The 26,597-nt window shown below is 33.4% G+C and overlaps 3 protein-coding genes across 5 annotated transcripts in view; 2 read left to right on the top strand and 1 right to left on the bottom strand.

Moving 5' to 3' along the window:
* LOC126719453 (probable CoA ligase CCL12) overlaps window positions 1–19,286 on the top strand; it is a 105,630-nt gene extending 86,344 nt beyond the window's left edge. The window contains exon 14 of the mRNA XM_050422009.1: window positions 18,875–19,286. Coding sequence (XP_050277966.1) covers window positions 18,875–18,901 — 27 coding nt within the window. The 3' untranslated portion in view covers window positions 18,902–19,286. The remainder of the gene's footprint in view (window positions 1–18,874) is intronic.
* The window catches only part of LOC126719433 (probable CoA ligase CCL12), a 109,058-nt gene that overhangs the window by 63,350 nt on the left and 19,111 nt on the right, over window positions 1–26,597 (top strand). Inside the window, exon 13 of one of the 3 annotated variants that reach the window (XM_050421998.1) lies at window positions 14,184–14,306. The exons of the other annotated variants lie outside the window; for them this stretch is intronic. Within the exon in view, the coding sequence (XP_050277955.1) occupies window positions 14,184–14,291 (108 nt within the window). The 3' untranslated portion in view covers window positions 14,292–14,306. Of the gene's footprint in view, window positions 1–14,183; window positions 14,307–26,597 lie in introns of those variants that run through there. 3 annotated transcript variants of the gene reach the window in all.
* Window positions 22,372–24,033, bottom strand: LOC126719502 (feruloyl CoA ortho-hydroxylase F6H1-3-like). The gene is made up of 2 exons (XM_050422047.1): window positions 23,453–24,033; window positions 22,372–23,098 (listed from the first exon to the last, which is right to left on the bottom strand). Exons 1-2 carry the CDS (start codon window positions 23,956–23,958, stop codon window positions 22,528–22,530), a joined length of 1,077 nt encoding a protein of 358 aa, XP_050278004.1. The 5' UTR covers window positions 23,959–24,033; the 3' UTR covers window positions 22,372–22,527.

Below are 26,597 nucleotides of genomic sequence, written 5' to 3'. Positions count from 1 at the left end.
ATGCGTAGAACCAACTTTCAAGCGAGCAGCGCTTTGCCTAAGGAAGGTGGCACCTATGGGAGCTACAACATGAACGGGCTCACCAGAAGGGAAACTATCTAGACCAAGAAACAACAAAATCCTATGAATGAAAATAGGATAAATAAGAGCATGCACTACGGCAGAACTCCTATGAACTTCGTTCAAAGAACGAAGAAACAGATGAGGAAAGCTGATAGACGCACCAGACACAAAAGCGTACAAAAACACACATCGCTCAAGAGGGATGGTGTGGAGATGAGAAATAGGCCACAAAGAATGACATGCTATCCTAAACAAAAGATAGGCAGTCTCAGTAAGCTCAGCAGACGTGATTCGAGGATCAGAACCCCACTGGATAGAAGACCCAGTGATGTATGACATGACGTCATCTAAGGGTGGAGATTTCTCATAAGGACAGTCAGGCTCCCTAATGACCGGAACCCCAAGAGCATCAGCCACTACCCGAGGAGTAATGGTGAATTCTACACCTCGTATCTAACTCCTAACAAGGGTGTTGGAATCATAAACATGGCAAGAGAGATTCGAAAAGAACTCTATAATCAGGGCAGTCGGGGGTGGATGATCTATCTCTAACAAGGACAACCAACCTCTAGACTCAAGGTTTGCCCTAATGGCCGGATCAACCTCATCTAAAACCACAGAACGCTTAACCCAAATCTTACGCTTACAATTTAGCTTCTCATAAACCTCTCTGCTTTTGTCATTCCTAAACACCCCACTCCTAGAGGGAGACTCAGAGGAAGTGGAGGGGGTCCTATGGGCTCTAGTCTTCCTAGGCATGGTGCTAGGATAAGGACAAAGACACAAAGCAGAAAAAAAAAAAAAAAAAAAAAAAAAAAAAAAAAAAAAAAAAAAAAAAAAACAACCAAGTGCAGACTGCAAGTTAGCACAAAAAAAAAAAAAAAAAAAAGAACAAAAATCTATATGATGCATGAACAGATTAAATGACATGATGCATGCCCTAATGCAGTGAAATTAAGTTCAAATTTAGTTCAAGTTCCTAAAATTTGGCTTGAGCATAGAGTTTTTAATAAAAACCCAAAAAATTTGAAAAACCACTTGATTAATTTGTACAAATTGACCAATTGATCATCACACAAGATAGATTACAGAAAATAATGATCAATTACATCAATTCAACAAGCCAATTTCATTAATTGAAACCAATTTGAACAAAATCCCCAATTCGAGTTCAATACAAGCCCTAGAATTTTTAATTTTTCACAAATCCCTAATTTGATCAAATTAACCAACATAGATCATGAAGACAGCATTGTAGCAACAAAATCCATTGATCAAATTCATAAAACAAAGCTTGATTAATCAAAAATTCCAAATAATGCATAGTTCGAAAATTACCCAAAAACCATGAAATAATGCGTGAAACATAAAAGACAATGCAAAAGGAAGGGTAATATAGACATGCCGGCTTATGGAGAGAGAAACCTAGCAAAAAATTTGGAGGAAAATGACAAAAAATTCTCTGTGGAGCCTTGCCGAGTCGGAGAGAGAGAGAAAGTTTTGAAAAAGTGGTTTGAACAAGTCAAATTTGATTTTTTTTAAAAACCTGATTCACGAGTTTCGATTGATCGAAACAGATAGAGACTTCTCAAAAATTTTAAAACAATTTCAAAGACACTTTCGATTGGTCAAAAAATAGATTGGATCAATTGAAACAAATAGAGACTTCCTTAAACAATTTAAAACAATTTCGATTGATCGAAAAATAGATTGGATCAATCGAAACTGGCAGAGGCTCACAAAATTTTGAGGAAAAAACACAATTTTTGAAAAAAAATTGACAGTTTTTAGACCCTTTAACAATTGATTAAACTTAGGTAATTAGCCAAGTTGTTACTTAGTCCAATTAAACAAGTCTAGGTTATCACAATATAAAAGATCAAATCATGCAAAGCAGCGAAAAATAAATAACACAAGATATGATCACCCAGAAAACCAAATCGGTAAAAATCTGGGGAGGATTTGACCTAGCTATCCTTAAGGTAAACTTGAATCCACTATCTTGAAAGAATCGAAGTTCATACAATAAGACTTACAAGCCCCCACACTCGACTTCTTATTGCTACCAACCAGTAGAACTTACTGACACGACCACGTGCAAGCTTCGAATCTACGGACTCCTTCTTTCTTGGATTCCCACCAGCTACAAGCACACCCGCTTGTGTATTCTTTAAGCTTTAATGGCAGCAACTGAATTGATCATCAAGGTGTAGATAAATCTTCTCCTTGAAAACCCTAAGTTTGTGTAAAGGAAAGCTCCTCTAGATCTCATAAGAGATTTACACAAACCACAAATATGAGCAACACTAAAACGTGGCTAGGGTTTGCCCTTTATACTTAGGAAAAATAAGAAACCCTAAAAACGTTTTAAAACAAATAGGGCTGAGTTGGATGAATTTGTAGAAAAGCATTCTGCCCGAGCTTCGATCGGTCGAGCCTAAGCTTTGATCGATCGAGCCAGGCCGAAAGGCACAATGCTTCCTGCTTTAACTCAATTCCAACTTTACATTGACACACAACTTTGAGCTAGTTTTAAACACTTCTAAACATATTGTTTTGATCATGGTTTGCCAACAATACACATTAGAGTTCTAAATACATAAAATCCTAAACTTTAGAACCTAACAAACTCCCCCTTTGGCAATCCGTGACAAAACACAACTTAGAAGCTCAAAGTTTACAAAATGAAAAGCCCTTTACAAAATAATGCTCATAAACCAAATTCAATCCTAACTACTATCCATCAGTTGCAAGTGTAGACAGCAGCTCAATTGAATCAACCTGTATATTTCCTGAAACACTAAACAAAATGCATAACTGCATGTGTGGAAATAATACAAGTAAACAAAATAACTTCTTGATTTCAAACAACACTCAAATAAAGACATATATCAATGAATAACTCATAAATATAAATCAATAAGCAGTTTGAAACAAGAAACAAATAAAGTACCAACAAAACATAAAACTCCCCCTAACATGAATATCCCATCAAAAACAAGGTAAGAGCTAAAAATGCATAAGTACAAAGTGAAGCATCTAGATACAATCTAAAACTCCACAAGCTCTAACCAAAAACAAATAAACTTCCTCTGAAAACAAAAACTCTACAAAGTACTCCCCCTTTTTGTGACGGAATGCCAAAGGGCAAACAAGATATCCATCATCAAAAGGGAGGTGGTCTAAATTGCGCCAACTCCGCACGCAAGGCACGGATCTCATCAAGCACGTCCACCAAAATCTGTCCTTGAGCCGCCTGAACGGTCAAGACATGATCCAACGTGCGACGAATGTTTGAATCATTCGAAACAGTCGGTGGAGGAACATCAGCATTAGCAGCAGCACCTGAAGTCTCAGCAGCAGCAGTACCTGTAGAAGAGGGAGGAGGGGGAACACCACTAGATGACGCACCTCTAGGACGAGAAGGAGCAACTCTCAACTAAGCAGCCCTCTGACGAAGAAAGGTGGCACCTATGGGAGCAATCACATGAACAGGCTCACCAGACGGAAAACCATCTAGACCTAAGTGGAGCAAAATCCTATGAATGAAAATAGAATGAATCATGAATCAGTGCATGCCCTACGGTAGAACTCCTATGAACCTCGTTCAAAGAACGAAGGAACAAGTGAGGAAAACTGATAGACGCTCCAGAAGTAAAGGCGTACAAAAACACACATCGCTCTAAAGGGATGGTGTGGAAGTGAGAGAAGGCCACAAGAAATGACACGCAATTCGAAAGAAGAGATAGGCAGTCTCGGTAAGCTCAGCGGACGTGATCCGAGGATCAGAACCCCACTGGATAGATGACCCAGTGATGTAAGACAAGACAACGTCTAATGAGGGTGACTCATCATAGGGATAGTCAGCATCCCGAACAACCGGCACCCCAAGAGCCTCAGCCACTACCCGAGGGGTAATGGTGAACTCTACACTTCGTATCCAACTCCTAACTAGGGTGTTGGAATCATAGATGTGGCAAGAGAGGTTTGAGTAGAACTCTCTAATCAGGGCGGTCGGGGGTGGATGATCTATCTCTACGAGAGGCAACCAACCTCTAGACTCAAAATTGGCCCTAATAGCCGGATCAAGCGCATCTAACACAACAGCTCGCTCAGACCAGATCTTACGCTTACAGTTCAAGGTGTCATAGGCTTCTCTACACTTATTATTCTTAAACAGCTCAACTCTAGTGGGAGACTCAGAGGAAGTGGAAGTGGTCCTATGAGCTCTAGTTTTCCTAGGCATGGTGCTAAGATAAGGATCAAAACATAGAGCGAAAGAACAAAAACACAAAACCAAAACCAAGGGTAGACTGCAAGTTAACACAAAAACAAAATATAGAATAAAAATCTATATGATGCATGAACAAGTTTAAATGTCATGATACATGTTCTAATGCAGTGAATTAAGTCCAAAAGGTTCAAATTACAAAATTGGCTTGAACATTAAGGTTTTTAACACAAAAACCCCAAAATTTGGAAAACCACTTGATTAATTTGAAAAATATTGACGAATTGATCATTACACATGATATAATAACAAAAATAATGACCAAATACATCAATTGGATAAGCCAATTTCATCAATTTAAGCCAATTTGACAAAATCCCCAATTTGGATCAAATTCAAAACCCTAGAATTTTCAATTTTTCAAAAACCACAAAATTGATCAAATTAAACTATAGGGAACATCATTATAGCATCATAGCACAAAAACCCATTGATCAATTACACAAGAATAGGTTCGAATCATCAAAAACCCCAATATGTTTGAAAGTGCCGAAAATACCCATGATAATGCATGAAAAATGCATGAAATCAAGAAATAAACTTGAAAAAGAAGGGCAAAAGGGACTTACTGGCTTCTAAGGACAAAAACCTTGCAATAATCTTGAAGGAAAACGACAAAAATTGGATGGTGGAGCCTAGAGCCAACGCGGAGAGAGAGAAAAGAAAAGAACTATTTGAAAAGTGACTTTGAAAAAGTCCAAATCTGTCTTTTAAAAAACCTGATTCACGAGTTTCGATCGGTCGAAAATCAGCCTCGATCGGTCGAAACAGACAGAGACTCCCTCTCTCAAATTTTAAAAATTTCGATCGGTCGAAAAACAGAATGGACCGATCGAATTAGGCAGAGGCTCACCATATTTTTGAAGAAAAACATAATTTTTGAAAAACAAGTTGATTTAACTCAAAGCATTGAAATTTAAGAACAAAAATGCATGAGTATGAGATGATATGATTTTCCAATCAAGAATTTTAAGCCTAAAATTCCCAAAAACAAAATTTCTTGCATTCTCCACAAATTTTCAAGCAACAAATTTAGTTTGCATATAATTCAAAGTAATTGCAATAACTTGGTTGGTCAGACCATAAACACACACAATAACATGTACAATGTTTAGCAAAGAGTAACTCGTGTAGTATGTGCGACTAGCAAAAACTTGAGATACATGTGAGGTGATATGTGAATAGCAATCAATCACAAAGTCTACAAAATTTATCACAAAGAATTTAAAAGAAACTATCACCTAAAGAGTTACATCATATAACTCCCACATCTCCTAGATCATAAGTTTGCAATAATGTAAGTTTCTTGTATTTATGCCTCATAATATACATTCCAATTTTAAGTTATGTGAGTTTGGCATCAAGCCTAATAGTACACACCAATTTTGATTTTAAGAATTAAGCACTTTAACCGAGACTTCACCTTATGTTCTTTTTGTGCATGTGCTACACTTTTTCGAGCACAAAATCTTATGATATGCACTAAGGTGTTCATGATTGGCTAGTGAACAATGGTGAGATGGTTATTTATGCATTTCTCTAAAAGTTCAAGTCTAACATTTAAAAACATGTGACTTCAAGATTAAGACATAGTAATCAAAAACCATACACATCTTTCCCACACAACATGCACTACAAATCTTCAACTAGTAAAGTGCAATAAATAAGCTCATCAAAGCTAAACAAGGTACAAAAGACATGTTATGTGAAAATAAATTGACCAACCTTGTTCTCAAAAACCAAGAAGAATAGTGCAAAACAAAATGTGCTTCCTTTTTCTTCCTTTTTATTTTTATTTTTATTTTTTATTATTATTATTTTAATAAAAATAAAAAACACCTAGAATGAAATGCATGAATGTTATGCTATGCAAATCCTAGAAACAAAACAAAAACAAAACAAAAACCAAAGAACAATGGTCACAATGGGTAGAGCAATGAAGCACAAGGACCATGTCAGAAAGACTTAGTTAGGTCGAGTCTTTTGCATCCAAAACCTTTTAGATACACCACGAGTATTGGAGTTCTTATTTACTTGAGAATGATTACCAACTCCAGGATTGGAATAAAGGTTTAAAGCCTTTACCAAATCACCATTAAGTACCATAGGATCAAGTGCTTGAGGCACAGGTACTTTTGGTTTGTTTGCTCTCTTAGTAGCTTGCAACTTGTAGCAATTACGACGGATGTGTCCAGCCTTTCCACAAAAGTGACAAACCCATGCAGGTTTATCATGTGTCTTGTCCTTAGATAGGGTAGGCTTCTTAGGCTTAGATTCTTTTAGATCAACCCTAATCTTCCTAGATGATGAACCTTCTAAGGGTTTAGCAACCTCACTCACAGAGGGTTTGACAGTTTCACTCACTATCTCACTCACTGAAGGTTCAGAAGAAGAAGATGAAGGAACAAACTTAGTGGAATGGGGAGCGGACACACAGATGCTATCAACATAACCTAAACCAGTTTTGTCAGAAGACGACTTTTGAACACTCAGCATTTGATCAAGTTTAGAACTAGCAGATCTAGCAACAGATAAATCAAGTTCCAAAGATTTAACTTTATCAAGCAAAAGCATGTTTTTAGTTTTCACATTGTTCAAAAGATCATTAGCATCAAACAATTTAACAAGCAAATTTTTCTTTTCAAGCTCAAGAGATTCAATTTTCTTCAGGCCAAGTTCAACATTCATAGCATCCTTTGCAGCAACTTTGCAAAGTTTGTTAGAGGTCTCTTGAAGATCTGCATCTTCAAAGAGTTCCCCATCAGAAGGGTTCCCCATCAGAAGGGTTCTCTTCAACAGATATGCTCTCATCAACTACAGCAGTAGTAGTGAAAGTAATGAAGTTTCCATCCTCATCACAATCAGACTCATGATCAGAAACTTCACCATCATTAAGGGTTACAACCATAGCCTTACCCTTAGACTTCAAATAGGTTGGACATTCAGATTTCATGTGTCCATACCCTTGACATCCAAAACACTGAGAGCCCAAGGAATTATTGGAAGATTGACCTACTCTTTCTCTAGGCTTATCATTGTTATTAACCTTAGTGGGATCATACTTCCTAAAATTTCTAGGTTCAGTAGTATTTGTGCCTCTTGCCTTTCTATTGCTATTCCTGAGAAAGTTTCTAAAGTTCTTGGCAAGATAGGCAATCTCTGTAGCAGAGAGCTCATCATCAAATCCACCACTTTCGACATCATCAACTGACTTAAGAGCCATTGATTTGGATTTGGTAGTTTTGGGTAAATCCAACTCATAGGATTGAAGAGATCCTACAAGCTCATCAACAGAGATGGAGCCCACATCCTTGCTTTCAGTAATGGCAGTCACCTTGGGTCTAAAGTCTTCAGTCAAAGATCTAAGAATCTTCCTAACAATTTTAGATTAATCATAGATTTCACCCAAGTTAAAAGCAGAATTAACAATATCATTCAATTTAACATAGAATTCATCAAAACATTCATCATCAGACATCCTAATACTTTCAAATTTAGAAGTCAATTGCTGCAATTTATTTATTTTGACAGCCTTTGTGCCTTCATGCACAGTCTGGAGGATATTCCAAGCAGTATGAGCAATCTCAACATTTGAGATTCTCTTAAATTCCTCCATAGAAACAGCGTTAAAAATCGCATTCATAGCCTTGCTATTAAACGAAGCTGCTTCTTTTTGAGAAGTTTCCTACTCACTAACAGGAGTAGTGGGCTTCTCCCATCTGTATTCAACAGAGTTCCACACCCTCTCATCAATGGATTTCAGGAATGCTTTCATCTTTACTTTCCAGTAAGCATAATTATTTCCATCAAAGTGAGGAGGAATAACTAGAGAGTGTCCGTGTTCCATGACAACAGGGGTCAAGGATCAGCTCAGTGATCAAAGGATCAACAACAAAAGAGCTACCCGCTCTGATACCACTTGATAGTTTTTAGACCTCTTAAACAATTGATTAAACCTAGGTAATTAGCCAAGTTGTTACTTAGTCCAATTAAACAAGTCTAGGTTATCACAATATAAAAGATCAAATTATGCAAAGAAGCGGAAAATAAATAACACAAGATATGATCACCCAGGAAACCAAACCGGTAAAAACCTGGGGAGGATTTGACCTAGCTATCCTCAAGGTAAACTTGAATCCACTATCTTGAAAGAATCGAAGTTCATACAATAAGACTTACAAGCCCCCATGCTCGACTTCTTATTGCTACCAACCAGTAGAACTTACTGACACGACCACGTGCAAGCTCCAAATCCACGGACTTCTTCTTTCTTAGATTCCCACCAGCTACATGCACACCCGCTTGTGTATTCTTTAAGCTTTAATGGAAGCAACTGAATTGATCATCAAGGTGTAAATAAATCTTCTCCTTGAAAACCCTAAGTTTGTGTAAAGGAAAGTTCCTCTAGATCTCACAAGAGATTTACACAAACCGCAAATATGAGCAACACTAAAATGTGGCTAGGGTTTGCCTTTTATACTTAGGACAAATAAGAAACCCTAAAAACGTTTTAAAACAAATAGGGCTGAGTTGGACGAATTTGCAGAAAAGCATTCTGCCCGAGCTTCGATCGGTCGAGCCTAAGTTTCGATCGATCGAGCCAAGCCAAAAGGCACAATGCTTCCTGCTTTAACTCGATTCCAACTTTACATTGACACACAACTTTGAGCTAGCTTTAAACACTTCTAAACATATTGTTTTGATTATGGTTTGCCAACAATACACATTAGAGTTCTAAATACATAAAATCCTAAACTTTAGAACCTAACAAAAATCTTAGGAACAACTTAAAGCATTGAAATTGATGAACAAAATGCATGAGTATGTGATGATAGGATTTTCAAAAACAAAGAGTTAAGCCCAATTTTCCCAAAGTTAAAATTTCTTACATTCTCCATAAATTTTCAATCATCAAATCAGTTTTGCATAAAATTCAAAGTATTTGCAAACTTGGTTGGTCATACCAAAGACACACACAATAACATGTACAATGTTTAGCAAAGAGTAACTTGTGTGGTGTGTGCAACTAGCAAAAGCTTGAGATACATGTGAGGTGATATGAGTATAGCAATTAAACACAAAGTCTACAAAATTCATCACATAGAATTTGAAAGAGACTATTACCAAAAGAGTTATATCATATAACTCCCACATCTCCTAGATCATAAGCTTGCAATCATGTAAGTTTCTTGATTTTGCCTCATATTGTACACACAAATTTTAATTATTCAGATTTAACATTAAGTCCAATAATGTACACACCAATTTTAGTATTTAAACCGAGGCTACACCTTATGATCTTTTTGTGCATGTGCTACACTTTCTCGAGTACAAAATCTTACGATATGCACTAAGGTGTTCATGATTGGCTAGTGAACAGTGGTGAGATGATTATTTATGCATTTCTCTAAAGGTTCAAGTCCGACAGTCAAAGGCAAGTGACTTCAAGATCAAGACAAAGTGATCAAAACCATAAACATCTTTCCCACACAACATGCACTACACAGCTTCAACTAGTAAAGTGCAATAAGTAAGCTCATCAAAGCTAAACAAGGTACACAAGACATGTTATGTGAAAATAAATTGACCAACCTTGTTTTCAAAAACCAAGAAAATAGTGCAAAACATAATTTGGTTCCTTTTTCTTCCTTTTTTTTATTTTTTATTTATTTGAAAAAAATAAACAAAAACAACCTAGAATAAAATGCATGAATGTTATGCAATGCAAATCCTAGAAACAGAGAAAAAAAAATGGTCACAAAGAATAGTAATGAAGCACAAGGACCATGTCAGAAGAACTCAATTAGATTGAGCCTTTTGCATCTAAAACTTTTTAGAAGCACCACGAGCATTGGAGTTCTTATTCACATGGGAATGATTACCAACTCCAGGATTGGAATAAAGGTTTAGAGCCTTTACCAATTCACCAATGAGTACCATAGGATCTTGTACTTGAGGTACTGGTACTTTTGGTTTGTTTACTCTCTTAGCAGCTTGCAGCTTGTAACAGTTTGAACGAATGTGTCCAGACTTTCCACAAAAATGACAGACCCATGCAGGCTTATCATGTGACTTGTCCTTAAAAAGGGTAGGCTGCTTAGGTTTAGACTCTTTCAGATCAACCCTAATCTTCCTAGATGGTGAAACTTCTATGGGTTTGACAACCTCACTCACAAGAGGTTTGACAGTTTCACTCACAATCTCACTTACAGAAGGTTCAGAAGAAGATAAAGGGACAAAGTTTGTGGAATGGGGAGCACACACAAAGATGCTTTCAACAAAACCTAATCTAGATTTGTCAGAAGGAGACTTTTGAACACTCAGCATTTGATCAAGTTTAGAACTAGTAAATCTAGCAACAGATAAGTCAACTTCCAAAGATTTAACTTTATCAAGCAATAGCATATTCTTAGTTTTCACATTGTTCAAAAGTTTATTAGCATCAAACAGTTTTACAAGCAAATTCTTCTTATCAACCTCAAGAGATGCAATTTTCTTCAAGCCTAATTCAACATTCATAGCATCCTTTACAGCAACTTTGCAAAGTTTATTGTAGGCTTTTTGAAGATCTGCGTCCTCAAAGAGTTCCCCATCAGAAGGGTTCTCTTTAGCAGATATGCTTTCATTGACTACAGCAGTAGCAGTGAAAGCAATGAAGTTTCCATCCTCGTCGCAATCAGACTCATCATCAGAAACTTCACCATCACTAAGAGTTACAGCCATAGCCTTACCCTTAGACTTCAAGTAGGTAGGACATTCAAATTTCATGTGACCATACCCTTGACATCCAAAACACTGGGGACCCATAGAGTTATTAGAAGATTGACTTACTTTTGCTCTAGGTTTATCAATGTTGTTAACCTTAGTGGGATCATTCTTCCTAAAATTTCTAGGTTCAGCAGTGTTCTTATCTCTTGCCCTTCTGTTGTTGTTTCTAAGGAAATTCCTTGTTAGGTTCTAAAGTCTTAGGATTTTATGTATTTAGAACTCTAATTTGTATTGTTGGCAAACCATGGTCAAAATAATGTTTTAGAAGTGTTTTTAGTCTAGCTCAAAGTTGTGATTTTATGTAAAGTTGGAATCGAGTTAAAGCAGGAAGCATTGTGCCTTTCGGCTTGGCTCTCGATCGAAGCTCGGGCAGAATGATTTTCTGCAGATTCGTCCAACTCAGCCCTAAGTGTTTTAAAATGTTTTTAGGGTTTCTTATTTGTCATAAGTATAAAAGGCAAACCCTAACCACGTTTTAGTGTTGCTCATAATTGCGGTTTGTGTAAATCTCTTGTGAGATCTAGAGGAGTTTTCCTTTACACAAACTTAGGGTTTTCAAGGAGAAGATTTATCTACGCCTTGATGATCAATTCAGTTGCTGCCATTGAAGTTTAAAGAAAATACAAGCGGGTGTGCTTGGATTTGGTGGTGAATCCAAGAAAGAAGGAGTCCGTGAATTCGAAGCTTGCACGTGGTCGTGTCAGTAAGTTCTACTAGTTGGTAGCAATAAGAAGTCGAGCGTGGGGGCTTGTAAGTCTTATTGTATGAACTTCGATTCTTTCAAGATAGTGGATTCAAGTTTACCTTGAGGATAGCTACGTCAAATCCTCCCCAGGTTTTTACCGGTTTGGTTTCCTGGGTGATCATATCTTGTGTTATTTATTTTCCACTGCTTTGCATGATTTGATCTTTATTATTGTGATAACCTAGACTTGTTTAATTGGACTAAGTAACAACTTGGCTAATTACCTAGGTTTAATCAATTGTTTAAGGGGTCTAAAAACCTATCATTCCTGAAGTTCTTAGCAAGGTAAGCAACCTTTGTAGCAGAGAGCTCATCATCAAATCCACCAACATCAACATCATCAACAGACTTAAAAGCCATTAATTTGGATTTGCTAGTCTTAGGTAGGTCCAACTCATAGGATTGAAGAAATCCTACAAATTCATCAATAGGGATGGAGTCCACATCCTTGCTCTCAGTGATGGCAGTCAGCTTGGGTCTAAAATCTTTAGTCAAAGATCTAAGAATCTTCCTAACAATTTTAGATTGATCATAGATATCACCCAAGTTATAAGTAGAATTAACAATGTCATTAAGTTTAGCATAAAATTCATCAAAAGATTCATCATCAGACATCCTAATACTTTCAAATTTAGAAGTTAACTGCTGCAATTTGTTGATTTTAACAGCCTTTGTGCCTTCATGCACAGTCTGAAGGATATTCCAAGCAGTATGAGCAACCTCAACATTAGAGATTCTCTTAAATTTCTCCATAAAAACAGCGTTAAAGATAGCATTCATAGCTTTGCTATTGAACGCGGCTGCTTCTTTTTGAGAAGTTTGCCACTCACTAACAGGAGTAGTGGGCTTCTCCCATCCGTATTCGACGGAGTTCCAGACTCTCTCATCAATTGATTTTAGGAATGCTTTCATCATTAATTTCCAATAAGCATAGTTATTCCCATCAAAGTGAGAAGGAATAACAAGAGAATGTCTGTGTTCCATGACAACAGGGGTCAAGGATCAGCTCAGTGATCAAAAGATCAACAACAAGAGAGCAACCTGCTCTGATATCACTTGATCGTTTTTAGACCCCTTAAAAATACAGTTGGATTAACCTAGGTAATTAACCAAGTTGTTACTTAGTCCAAATTAACAAATCTAGGTTATCACTATCAAAACAATTATATCATGCAAAGCAGCGGAAAGGTAAATAACACAAAGATATGATAACCTAGGAAACCAAACCGGTAAAAACCTGGGGAGGATTTAACCTAGCTATCCTCAAGGTAAACCTAAATCCACTATGAAAGAATCGAAGTTGTTCAACAGGACTTAGACCACTAACATCCTATTGCTATCCACCAGTAAAAACTTACTAACACGACCATGTGCAAGCTTCGAAATCACAGACTCCTTCTTTCTTGGATTTTCCAACAAGTACAAGCACACCCGTTTGTGTTTCTTTAAGTTCTTATGGCAGCAACTGAACGATCATTAAGCTCTTGAAGAAATCTCCTTCTTGATAATCCTAAACTTGTGTAAAGGAAAGCTCCTCACAGATCTCACAAGAGATTTACACAAACAGCAATATGAGCAACACTAAAACGTGGCTAGGGTTTGCCTTTTATACCTTGGGCAAATTAGAAAACCCTAAACGTTTTAAACAAACTAGGGCTGAGTTGAAATTCTGCAGAAAAATGTCTCTGACCCGATTTTTGATTGATCGAGCCTAAGCTTCGATCGATCGAACCAGGCTGAGAAGCATAAATAACTTCTGAAACAGTTTATTCCAACTTTATATAAAAGAACCAACTTTGAGCAAGTCTAAACACGACTAACCAACTTGTTTTGATCATGGTTTGCCAACAATACACATTAAAGTTCTAAATACATAAAATCCTAAGTCTTTAGAACCTAACAAATTTATATGTAATAAACACTACTCATAGCAAGTTTATTGAAAAGAAAATGGAGAAAAGAAGAATTAGAAAAGGTTTGAGGAAAAATAACAGCAAGACAGGAAATAATAGGGAGAAAGAGGGCCAAAAAGGACCGAGAAATGTTGAACAAAGAGTGATAGTAAAGTGGTAAATAATGGGAAGAAGAAGAAGAGCCTAAAATTTTTATTATTTTTTTTTGGAGAAGAACTAAAAAAAATAAAGGAAACATATAGCATATTAACAAAATTAATTTCTAATCCTCTATTATTCATATATATATATATATATATATATATGAATAAGCTTGACCTGACTGAGTGCTTTAATAGTTTAATAGGCATGCTTGGACTAACATCTGAAATATTGGAAACTTCGAATATTTGTTGATAATCAGACAAGTTCTGTTGAAATTGAGCGTGTATGTGACCGTGCTGATGAATGCATCTTGGAGACTGCTGCAATCAGTGTTGCACCCGTAGATGACAGTTGTTCATATTTGTAGTCTTAAAGAAAGGATCTTCTATTGAACCAGACAAACTGAAAATCCTTTTCTCAAGGACAATTCAAAGCAACCTCAACCCGTTGTTTAAGGTTTGTCTCTAAAACTGTTTTTTTTTTTTCTTCCTTTGGCTTACGATATGTTTTACTTTTACCATCATCTGACCATTCTTAAGAGATCAGATTCTTGCACAAAATTAAAGAGTCATCTTTGAAATTTTTTTCATCCACATAATGTTGAATGGAAAATCAAATATATAGTGATGTTACAACTGTTACAAATTTTTGCTCTGTTTGTTTTGTTTAAAAATATTTTTAGCATTTTGCTATGTTTGTTTCATTAAAAATTTGATCAAACCTGAAAATGTTTTCTGTTGTTCACTATAAAATCCTTTGTAAAAGGTTGTAAACCGTTTTACCTTAAAAACTTCGTAAAACATTTTACAAAAACACACAGTACCTATCCCTCCATCTTGTGGCTGGGTCGTCGTTCTGGTGGGCTAAGCCGTTGGACCACTGGCTCCAGCCATTGGATTGGCGGCCTCTTGCAATCGGACCATTGGTTTTGGTAGTTTATGCACTGTAAATGTTTTCAATGACAACATTTTACAGCAAAACAAATGGAGCGTTAACTACATATATGCTTACAACTTATGTGCTAACTCTCAAAGACAATATAAATAAAAAGTAATTCAAAAATTCACTTGTGTTTTTTCATGTGACATTGACAACATTCATTGTCACATCAATTTAACCTCTTTGTAGTAGAATGGATAGTAGTTTTAGCATATTCCAAATCAAATTGGTGTCTTTCTGAGTTCTAATGAATCCATATATATTATTATACACTCATACCAATTGCTTTGAAAGGAGTCATTCAATTCATTCCAAATGATATGTAGAAGGGATGGAATAGATTTCACTTCCATGGTGGTTTCCACAAATTGGTCTAAATTATTTTATAAGTAATTGATACAATTCCTCCAACTCTCTTTATGATTAAGAGGTGAATTATGTTAATATCGTTCCAGAGTTTCCCAAAAGAGCTTCTAACAAGTTACCGAGAAGGGTTTTGAGGGATCAAATGAAGCATGAGCTCTCAACTCGGAGTAAAATTTAATGTGAACATCATCAATTTGGTCATGCATAAAAATATCAATAAGTTCATTCATGTGAGGTGAATTTTGAGAATTGAGATGGTTGAATCAGTGAAACATGTAAATAGAATACTAAATGGTTGAGAAATATGTAACATGCTGATGGAAATCTGAGGTTAAATCTGACTATAGGCATATCGCCCTGTAAAGTGTGACTAGAATATATAGTCATTGCTTATAGAGCTGCAAATGTGTTAGGTGAAAGTTGTTTGCAGAATAGTCTACATTGGAATTTGAGAAATGCATTTGTGTTCATTTGGAAATAGCTTTTAATTTTATATTAAAATTTATTTGTTGAAAGTATACTACTTTGAAAATTTTCAAAAAATAAAAGAGATTTTAAAAAGCTATACATAAAAGTTAAAAAGCAAAAAATTAACTTATAAGTTGGTTTCATTACTAGAAAAGTCATTTGTTACATTTTTCTATTGTTTATAGAATAGTCTATGACTCTATATTGAGATTTGGGAAATGAAATCACTTGTTGACAATAGTGCAACTAGATAACTGTTCCTAGCGTTGTGTTAAAAGGAACCTTTGAGTAGTATTGTGTCATGTGGATATTATTTTCACTCGAGTTTGAATATATAGAGTACCATGTATTTGGCAAAAGATGCCAAACAAACAAGAGATAGGAACAAAAAATTTAAAAATAAAAAAAGGGACACAATTACGCATGCGTGATTAGATTACACCGTCCTTGTCTCCTTTGCTATAGAGATGCACGTGGTCAGGTGTAAATTGCTTATAGCCTATTGAATATCTGTCAAAAATGAAAATAAAATAAAAATCACTTGTTCAGAATATGGATATGGTGTGGTATTAAATATCTGTATTTAGTATTTTTTTTTTAAAAAAAAAAACGAAGGGAAGAATAAAGGACCTCTAGATAGAATTGTGAGGATAGTATTTTCAGAAGATTGATTGTAAATATGAATCGGGAATTGTAAAAGGATCTCACAACAAAACAAACAATAAGACAAAAAAACAAGAAAGAAAAATGAGATGCAATTACACGTAAGATAAATAGCATCAAGAATTTATGTGGTTTGATCTTCGGCCTACGTCCATGACAATAAAGGGAAGAGACTTTCACTTAAAAAAGCACAAGGTCACTCTCACACATGGGCAGCTGTACATGTTGTTCATTCCTGCCCCCCACTTGGAAAAACAAATTTTATATATATGAAAAACATTTTACTAGTTTAATTTACCCTTAAAAATATTTTTGTACACCTTGATCATATATCAACCTAACCCAAAACCAAACAATAACACAAATCACAAATCTCTCTCTCTCTCTCTCTCTCTCTCTCTCTCTCTCTGATATGATCTAATTCTCATGATTCTCATCTCACCTCTCTTCTCTATTTTAACTATCTTGGTATCTCTAACTCTAAGAATAAAGAGTGAGTGTTTGTGAGTCATGAAAATCTTTCTCTTTATTGTAAATTTATGTTATATGTTTGTGAGTGTATGTCTGGTATTGATTATGTACATTATTTTATATATTTTTCTTATAATGTTATTTGTGTGAATTGTGGTGTGTGTGAATGTGTGAGTGTATTGTATAAATACAATATGATTTAATATTTAGGAAATATAGAGGGTTTGTTATACTTACATGTGTGTATATTGTTATCATGTCATAATAACTTTTTTGTTACAAAGTTAGTGATTCAAGAAATTAAAAAAAAAAAAAATTGTAAAGTTAGTGTTTATTTTTTTGAGGAAAAAATAGTATATTAAAGTTAGCGATTGTTCAAGCATTTGATTGTTTAAAAAACACTAAGTGAACTATCATAGATAATAATAAGTGCATGAAAATAAAAATGTTTTACAAACTTAATAAAATAAAATAGTCATATCTACCCACTTTACTAATAGATAATGACAATTGATAATGAAATATCGTGTAATGATTTCAAAATATAAAATCTTGTAGAAGCAAATCGTAAAACTTCATGTATGTTTTTTTTCTTCGATAATTGAATATATTCAAGTTTTCTTTTTATTAAATTAAATTAAATTTAAATTTTTATGACCCCTCGTGAAAAAAAATCTTGGAACTGTCACTACTCTCACAAAATCAAACCCGAAACAATATACTATAAAATAAAATTGGGTTAAGTCATGGTTATGTCATGTTTCCATATTCTCTTTGTAATAAGTGGTGTCCTTAATTAAAGATTTGGCAAAATTACATAATATTCCTATAATTTGGGTTGCGTTCAAATTCAATCTTAAATTAAAATTTTTTTTTTAATTAAAACAACAAACTCTTTTAAGTTTTAAATAATTTTCAGTCACACTATTAATAAGTATACATTGCCTAAAACTGAAAAAAATTCACTTAGGTTGTAACTAAAACCTATTATATGAGATAATTAGGTATCAATTCCAGACATTCAAATGTGATTTTCCCTTTATTTTATTTTAAAAATCAAACATAATGTTTTTTAAATAATAATAGTTACTATGTGGCTCACTATTCAGTAGTTGATTAGTACTACGATGTGCTAATTTAGTTTTGTTCGCCTTTTTTTTTTTTTTTTTTTTTTTTTTTTAATTTATAAAAACTTGGACATGTATGCATTCCTAGTTATTCTCTCTAAAACATCGTCAAGTAGAAGTGTGTAAACTGTAAAGTCAGCTTGAGTCAATGAAAAATAAAATAAAATGAAAAGTGCCAAACACGTAAGAGAGTTGGAATTTTGGAAATACAAATCCCAAAATCAAATCTTAAGTCAGCATAATTGTTGCCAAAGAAAAAGGTCGATAGAACAAAACTCAAAGCAAGAAAATATGATTTCTTAAGTTGATTTATGGTGTTTCTGATTGAGTAGTCAAACACAATGTATTCAAGCTACCTCCACAGATATATAGTCATAGTAAAAGTTTAATATTGCTGTTGTTTTTGTCATGTTTTTTTTTTGGACGGTAACGGTCGTACTCTTATTTTGACACTAGTGGGGGTGGGGGAAAATCAAAACCCCCCAAAAAAAAAAAGTAGTATTTTTCCACAAAAGCAAATCAATTATATGACTAAAATATTACTTAAGTCTTTGATAATAATAGTGAAGAGTTTGCACGGATCCAAACCAAATAAATACCAAAAATAAACGAATAGTAAAAATAAACGTACCCAAATTCAACAGAAACTAACTACAATTGATTTGATTTCTTAAAAAAAAAAAAAAAAAAAAAAAAAAAAAAAAAAAAAAACCAATATAGAAAAGAGTCATGTACATTGACATACCATTGAGCAAAAGTAAATAGAAAAGTGTGATGATGATGGTGTAGAGAATAATGACATTGAGATAATCTTGCTATCAAATTTTATCCTTTGGATTGTGAAGAAATTTTGTCGTATACAATACAAGATTATTATTGGCCAAGAAGTTCATATTTAAATTATTTTATGTTGAAGAAAATACTTTTCTTGAAGAATATGTAGAAGCCAAAGAAGAAAATAAAGAGATTTTTGAGGAAATGAATGAAGGCTCTGTTATAGAAGAAGAACTTGAAATTAAGATTGTGGAGGAGATTAATGAAGACCCTATTATAGAGAAAAATCTTGAGGATGAGATAGTAGAAACCATTAAAGAAGAAATTATAGAGGAAGTTGTCAACGATCTCGATGAAGTCAAGTTAGATGATTGCAACGTTCAATGTCCTATTATTTTGGTGGGAGCCACATAAATGAAATTTATTGACTTTATTGGGGTGGAAAGATTTGATGTGATTATTAACTCTTATTTGTTGAATATTGTTAATTGCATGAAGATGAAGGGACAAGAAGTTCAAGTTGCTCAATTGATGACTTTCAAGTTTGGCAAGAAGATGAAGTATTCAAAGTATTCGTTCTCTTGGCATGAAAGATTTCAGATTTCAAACATGAACTAGAGGATGAGTTTGTTTCAAGTGTAGGGGTCTGATGTAAGATAGAATCTACATTTTAATTATTTTAATTTATTAATTTTAGTTTTTAATTTGTAGTTTTCATTATTTTAGGTTTAGGGTTATTATTTTCTTCTTTTAGGTGCTTTTAATGTTTTTTAGGTCAAATTTGGTTCCTATTATGGTTAGATATTAATTAGGAATTATTTTATAATATATTTTTTTGTCCGTCAAGTTTTATGGAGCTCTTAAATAGGCCCCTAAGTCTTTAAATGTTTTTTGAATAATTATTCAATTAATAAAATTTAGACTTTTGTCTTTCTATTTTCTGGTGGATTCTAGACCTTTTCTTTTTGTGGATTCAAGGAACCCTTATAGATTCGAGATTATTTTCAAAAGCAAACATGTTTTGTTTATTGTTTTCAAGAGGAAGACCTGTTTTGTTTCTTAACATACATATATATATATATATATATATATATATATATATTGTATGTTTTTAGACCCCTTAAAACGCAATTGGATTAACCTAGTTAATTAGCCAAGTTATTACTTAGTCCAAATTCCAAATCTAGGTTATCACAATCAAACAATCATATCATGCATAGTAGCGGAAATATAAATAACACAATGATATGATGACCCAGGAAACCACACCGGTAAAAACTTGGAGAAGATTTAACTTAGCAATCCTTAAGGTAAACCTGAATCCACTATGAAAGAATCGAAATTTTACAATAGCGACCTAGACCACTAACATCCTATTGCTACCCACCAGTAGAAACTTACTGACACGATCATGTGCAAGCTCCGAGACCATAGACTCCTTCTTTCTTGGGTTCTCCAGCTAGTACAAACACACTCGTTTGTGTTTCTTTAAGCTCCTTAGTGCAGCAATTGAATGATCATCAAGCTCTCAATCAAACAAGAGATTCAAACACATAGCAAAAATAGAGCAACCTCAAAAACGTGACTAGGGTTTGCCTTTTATACTTAGGCAAAACATAAAACCTTACACGTTTTAATAGGCTAGGGCTGAGTTGGAAAAATTCTGCAGAAAAAACATTCTGCCCGAGATTCGATCGATCGAGTCTAAGCTTCGATCGATCGAGCCAAGCCGAAATGCACACTTAATTTTGCAACAGATCGATTCCAACCTTACATAAAAGACACAACTTTGAGCAAGTCTAAACAAAACTAAACAACCTGTTTTGATCATGGTTTGCCAACAATATACATTAGAGTTCTAATGCATTAGTTCCTAAGTACTTAGAACCTAACATATATATATATATATATATATGTTATACCTTCCATAAAAAAAATTTATTGTGACACTTGGTCTTTCAAAATAACTATATATATGACATGGTATAATTATATATGTTATACATTCCATTAAAATATATATTTGACAAAGATCAAGAGATAATATAAAAATTACCCATGACACTTGGTCTTTTAAAATAACTTAAATTCAATTTGATCATATCATCACACATTTTAAGTTTAAAACAAATCTATCTACCAAACCTAGATTAAAATTTATCGTGGCTATCCAACTCAAAGCAATGTGTCCATATTAATTTTAAAGTTAAAGTAAGTTTTTTTTTTTTTTTTTTTCAAAAAAAAAATTACTTATTTCTTGTTTTCTTATGATACTAAATCTTCAATACCTCCTCATTCCTCCTCTAATTTTTTTTTCCTCTCATCTCTAGACTTTTGCGTAGTTTCAAACTTTGAGTTTTTGCAATAAACTCAAGTTTTAACTAATTAGAAGAATAAAAAACAAATTTGAATTTTACATTATTTTTCTAAAAGCAATCATTGGAGTGAAGTTGTATACAACTTTTTAAGTATATTGATATAATTTTAACACTTTTATATTGATTTATTTCTCAATTTATTTTGAATAATCCAATAACACGTTTAAGCTTTATGTAATTAGATTAATCTCTTGAATTGTTTGTTATTAGTTATCAATTTATTATTTGTTCCTTTATTTTATAATATGATTTTTTTTAATGTCAACTAATATTGTTTGCTCTTTTCTTTTAATTGTGTCTCCCTTGAACTAAAATCTTGACTTTGTCACTGTACAAATGAGAGTGATAATGTACTAGTGAAGAAGAATGAATCGATTTTTTAGGTAAAAAACTTTAAGTAATATTAGTAGGAGGCATAAAAAAGGCCGTTCCAATTAAGGAGATATCATAGTATGACTTAGGAAAGAATATAATAAGTACATATGACCCTAATTAGTTTGTTAATTTATAGTCGATCCCAAAAATTTAGGACTAATTATGCAACATAGAAGTGTATATGATAAATTGATATCTTTTGTTACATAGTACACAAGAACACCAAGCTAGTAGGCAAATAAAAAACAGAGCTTCTTCTCAAATGTTTTATAAAATTCAACCAAAAACATTATTTTGGTCTTATAGGTCGTAGGCCTATATAAAGGTACTCCATAAAACTTGATGACCAAAATAAAAAATATTTTTGACGTTGCGTCAACTAAGATTTGGATGTTGTTAGTACTATTACTATTGTTTGTCACGGCATTCAAGACACATCAGGTAGTAATTATTGTTTCTTGTATGATCATTAAATCATTTTTCATGAATTGGGTCAAAATGGAACCTGTAGGATAATTTACAGGCGCAGTGTGTTTTTTTGTTTTTGTTTTTTGAGATATATAGATGGTGGGAGAGGGTACGGTAGTTTAAATTACAAATATGAAGTAACATAAATAATAATACCATTACTGTTGGATTATCACTTAAAACAAGGCGCAGTGTTCTAGCAATTTTTGGACAATATGAGGGAACAAGTAAGTTATTTTGAAGCTTATTGAACCCAATATATAAGAGAAATATTTTTAATTTCATCAATCTTTTTAACCTGTCATGAATTCCAGCTTCAAACAGACATATATACAAACAATGTCAATGCCACGTTTAAAAATAAAGTGTAAACTCTTTTTTGTAAAAAGTAAAATAATTGGATAAAGAATTGAATGACTTCTATTATCTTCAAACAGATTTCAGATTGTGTTTTATTTCATAAAATTTATTTCCATTACAATAAAACATAACATACTTGTAGTGACAACACTGATCGGTGTTGTAGTGACAACACTGATCGGTGTTGTAGTAACAACACACCTCAGAATACATATCATATTTTTGCAAATTCAATTGTTTTCTTCCCATCATGAGCCTTTTTGTAGAAATGTCTCACATAATTTGAATACAGAACTTGCTTATATAATGCTTTCTCACCCCCTGCAAGCACTTCTGGAAAAGGACCAATCATGTCATCTGGCCTAGGATTAACAAAAATAGGAACCGAAATCCTATTCTTGCTTCCATTGGCAACCACACGGTGCTCAATACTCTTGTACCGACCATTGCTCATTATTTGTAGTGCATCGCCAACATTGATCACGAGGGAGCCGCTTATAGGTGGAACATGAACCCAACTATCATTGTTTCCTCGCACATAGAGTCCACCAACATCATCTTGAAGGAGGATAGTAAGGGTTGACACGTCAGAATGACGACCTATTCCCACGGTGAGCTCAGGGTTAGGACATATAGGATAGTAGTTAAGGTTAATCCTCTTTGAACCCATTAAGAGAGATTTTTTTGTCTCATCAATTTCCTTCACATTTATCCTCTTCATTAGTGCCTCTAATAGCCTTTGGATAACTGGTTCAGACCCCCTCATATATTCCAGAACTTGATCCCTAAATGCAAACAACAATTAGTCCACCAGAAACTATATATATACATAAGCATATACTATTTGATCCACAAAATTATCTTTTATGATACTCAATTTTTATATATAATAAAAATAGAAATATATATATGTATATATATATATATATATTATGATGAGATCACTATTGATCTTCAATTAAACCATGGATAATATAATGAGATGTAACTAAAAATTATGGCTTGTTATAACATTATATTGAGTTAAACCAAACAAAACTATTATTTATGCATGTACGTACGTACACAAGTATTGCATCTATATTCTATGTCATGTATTTTTTGTGTAAACAAAATTGAGCAAAGTTAAGCTCTCTCACTTGCACGCAGAAGGCCACAATGCAGAGGCCTCATCCTCGGACACATAAAACATGCTCAGGTAATCTTTCCATTCAAGGGCCTTCTCTGCTTCAGGACTAAAGCTTGTGCCAAACCGCACGCTGTTGGAAGGTGAGTTCTCTTTTGAAAACTTCCTCTTCTCCTCAGCTGGCAAATTGAAGAACCTATGTGTTGCGTCCTTCACATTCTCCAGCACTTCAATGGGCACTCCATGGTTGATAATCTGAAAGAAACCCCACTTTTCTGCAGCATCACAGATTGATTCTGAGACTTTTGGTTCGTCCCAGTTTGACATATCTATGATGGGTATAGACTCTTGAGGCAAGATGTTGCTCACAGTGATCCTTTCTTCTACAGGTTGGATATATTGCTTAGGGAGGGTTTTGAGTCCCATTTCTGAGAGACCCTTTACTCCATTGCGATTTGTTACGACAAAGCCAGTGATATTTGAGGACTCACTGATAGGTGTTGCAACTATTGGATCCATTCTTACAAGAAAGGAATAAAGAGAGAGCTTAGTATTTAGCAAATGGCTTGGAACTAAGATGTTTGGTGGTGGTGCAATTTGCATGGCATTCGTACCTATTTATATAGCACTGTCTCAAGAATTTTAAGGTTAATTTCTATTTATTTAATATATGCCTCACTAATTCAATGTGTTTACAGGTCAGAGAGCCATGGCCCCCAAAGTCCAAGAAAAAGTCTTTGAGATGTAATTGATATTGGAGCGTTGCTTCATTCTGCTACATACAGGAATAATGTGATTTGATTTACTTTGACTTTTCAATTAAGATGTTAAAGAAATTTATATATTTCTTTTACCATTCGCTTGAAATTTTGACAGAATAGTTTATTTTTAGGGGTAAAATATTAAAACTATTTGTGAGATTTGGGCAAATTACAAGTTCAAAAATATCGAAACTTGCTCCTAACGTCACTTCTTAACGCAATTCAAAATTTTCATTTCTCTACTTGCTTTATTATTTGAGAAATGATATGTCCATACTATTCTTACAACAAATTTTAAGTTGTAGATTGTTACTAGAAATTTTAAGTTGTAGATTGTTATTGTTAGGACAAAAAAATAATCTTAGTGTTAGATTCAAATTTGAACCAATAACAACTAACCACCTATAATTTGTTGTGAAAATGTTATAAACGTAGCATCTCTCTATCATTTACTACTCAAGACTTTCAACTTGCGCATATAATTGCAATAATGCAAAGAATTTTCAAACAGTGTTAAATTGCAGTTTATGCTTAGAAATTAAATTGATTTTTTTTTTTTTTAAAATTCTTGGTAGTACTGATATTAACCAAACCTAAAAAGTGGTTATATGACCTTTTTTTTTCTTTACACTTTACTTTTGAATGTTGTGATCATTAGCAGAGCCGCACCAATTTTCAAGGCCAAAATACGGCTCCCTTTCTAGCCATAGCAAGAATATGTAAGTTTCTTCCTGAATTGCATTCTTCCCCAAATTTGCTTAATCTCCTTATTCTTGAAGTTTTAATTGATATCTTCTGTTCAAGTTAAAAAAAAAAAAAAAAAAAAAAAAAAAAAAAAAAAAAAACTGAATTCTCATTCATTTAATTCTGTTCCCCAAAAAAAGAGAAAAATACTATCAATTCAACATACTTATACTAAGTTATTTATTTATTTTTTAAAAAATATCTTATTAAATCTAACTAGTAGTATTGCCATGAACTTGGATTTATTTTTTTGTTTATTGATCTTTATTATTATTTAACTATTAAAAATTAGGTAGGCCAAGTTTTATATATATATATAATAAATGTTTTTTTTAGAAGAAAAAGATGTTGAGAAACATCTGTGTGAGCTTATGGGTGAAATTCGTCAAATTACTCACGTAGCTTGAAAGCTTCATCAAAGACTTTCAGCTACCTATTCCTGATATAGATATCAAAATTCAAAACTTCACTCTAGATTCTATAACTTGTCTGTTAAGAATGAATTGTTCAATTTCATAACTTCATGTATGTTATGGTACAACGGATTTGATCCTTTTTCTAACTATAAAAGAGACACTCAAACACTGAATAGTTAAAGAGAAAAGAAGGTCAAGAGAGAGAAACTAATTCTATAAGAATTAAGTGCCTGTTATATTAAGACTTGATCTTAAGAAAAATTTAGCAATGGATCAAGATAAGCTTTATTACTAACTTTTGCAGATGTGAAATCATGTTTATAATCTAACAACATAAAGAATACATTTACAGTCTGTATTTTTAAAGTGCATGTCATTTTTATATATTTCATCTCAGCATGTGATTTCTCCATTGATGATGCTTGTCCTCTCAAGTTGAAACTTGCATGTCTTAGGCCTACTGATCTTCTTTGTTCTTTACATATTCCTGATATAGATCTAAAAATTCTTTTGTTTATAAGAGCATTATTGAACTAAGTCAAATATTTGGGGGAGAGGAGGAGAGGGGGAGGGGAACTCCTATTTTTGTAACTAAATCTATTTTTCATAATATATTTAAAACTGAAGCCTTGGACTTTTGATTGACCTCTCCACAATGTTCCACATCAGCATTATTTATTTATATTTTTAAATTTGATTTAATTCGATTTAATTCTTTCGATTTTATAGCACCAAATTGCAGAAAATTTATTAAATCTCTTTAAAAAAAAATTAAATTTAGTTGTTTGGTACCATACAACCACTATACTTAAAGGAGACCTAAATTATCATCTAATTAGGGAATTTTTAGATAATCCTAACAAACTATATAATCACTCCATTAATATAAATCTATCCCAAAAAATGGAATATATCTCCATTAATTTAATAATTTCTACGTTGATGACATTTAAAAAAAAAAAAAAATTCTATCTTATTTCCTTATATCTATCAACCACGTTTTCTTTCTCTTCTTTTTTTCATTTTTTGTTTTGTATTAAAGTTGATTAGAAATTATAATTTCAATAGGATTTAAACTCTATAATTATATCAAATGAGACTCAACAAATATATATCATTTTTAATTTCAGTAGGATTTAAATTTTATATCAAATGGACTCTACTAACATATTCATCATTTAAAAAAAAAATATATAACCAAATTTGATTAGGAATCCATAACCCTATATTATATTAT

This window comes from Quercus robur, chromosome 1, assembly GCF_932294415.1.
Source record: "Quercus robur chromosome 1, dhQueRobu3.1, whole genome shotgun sequence".
NCBI lineage: Eukaryota > Viridiplantae > Streptophyta > Magnoliopsida > Fagales > Fagaceae > Quercus > Quercus robur.
The sequence above is the reverse complement of the archived record's forward strand: the minus strand, read 5'-3'. Positions and strand labels throughout refer to the sequence as shown.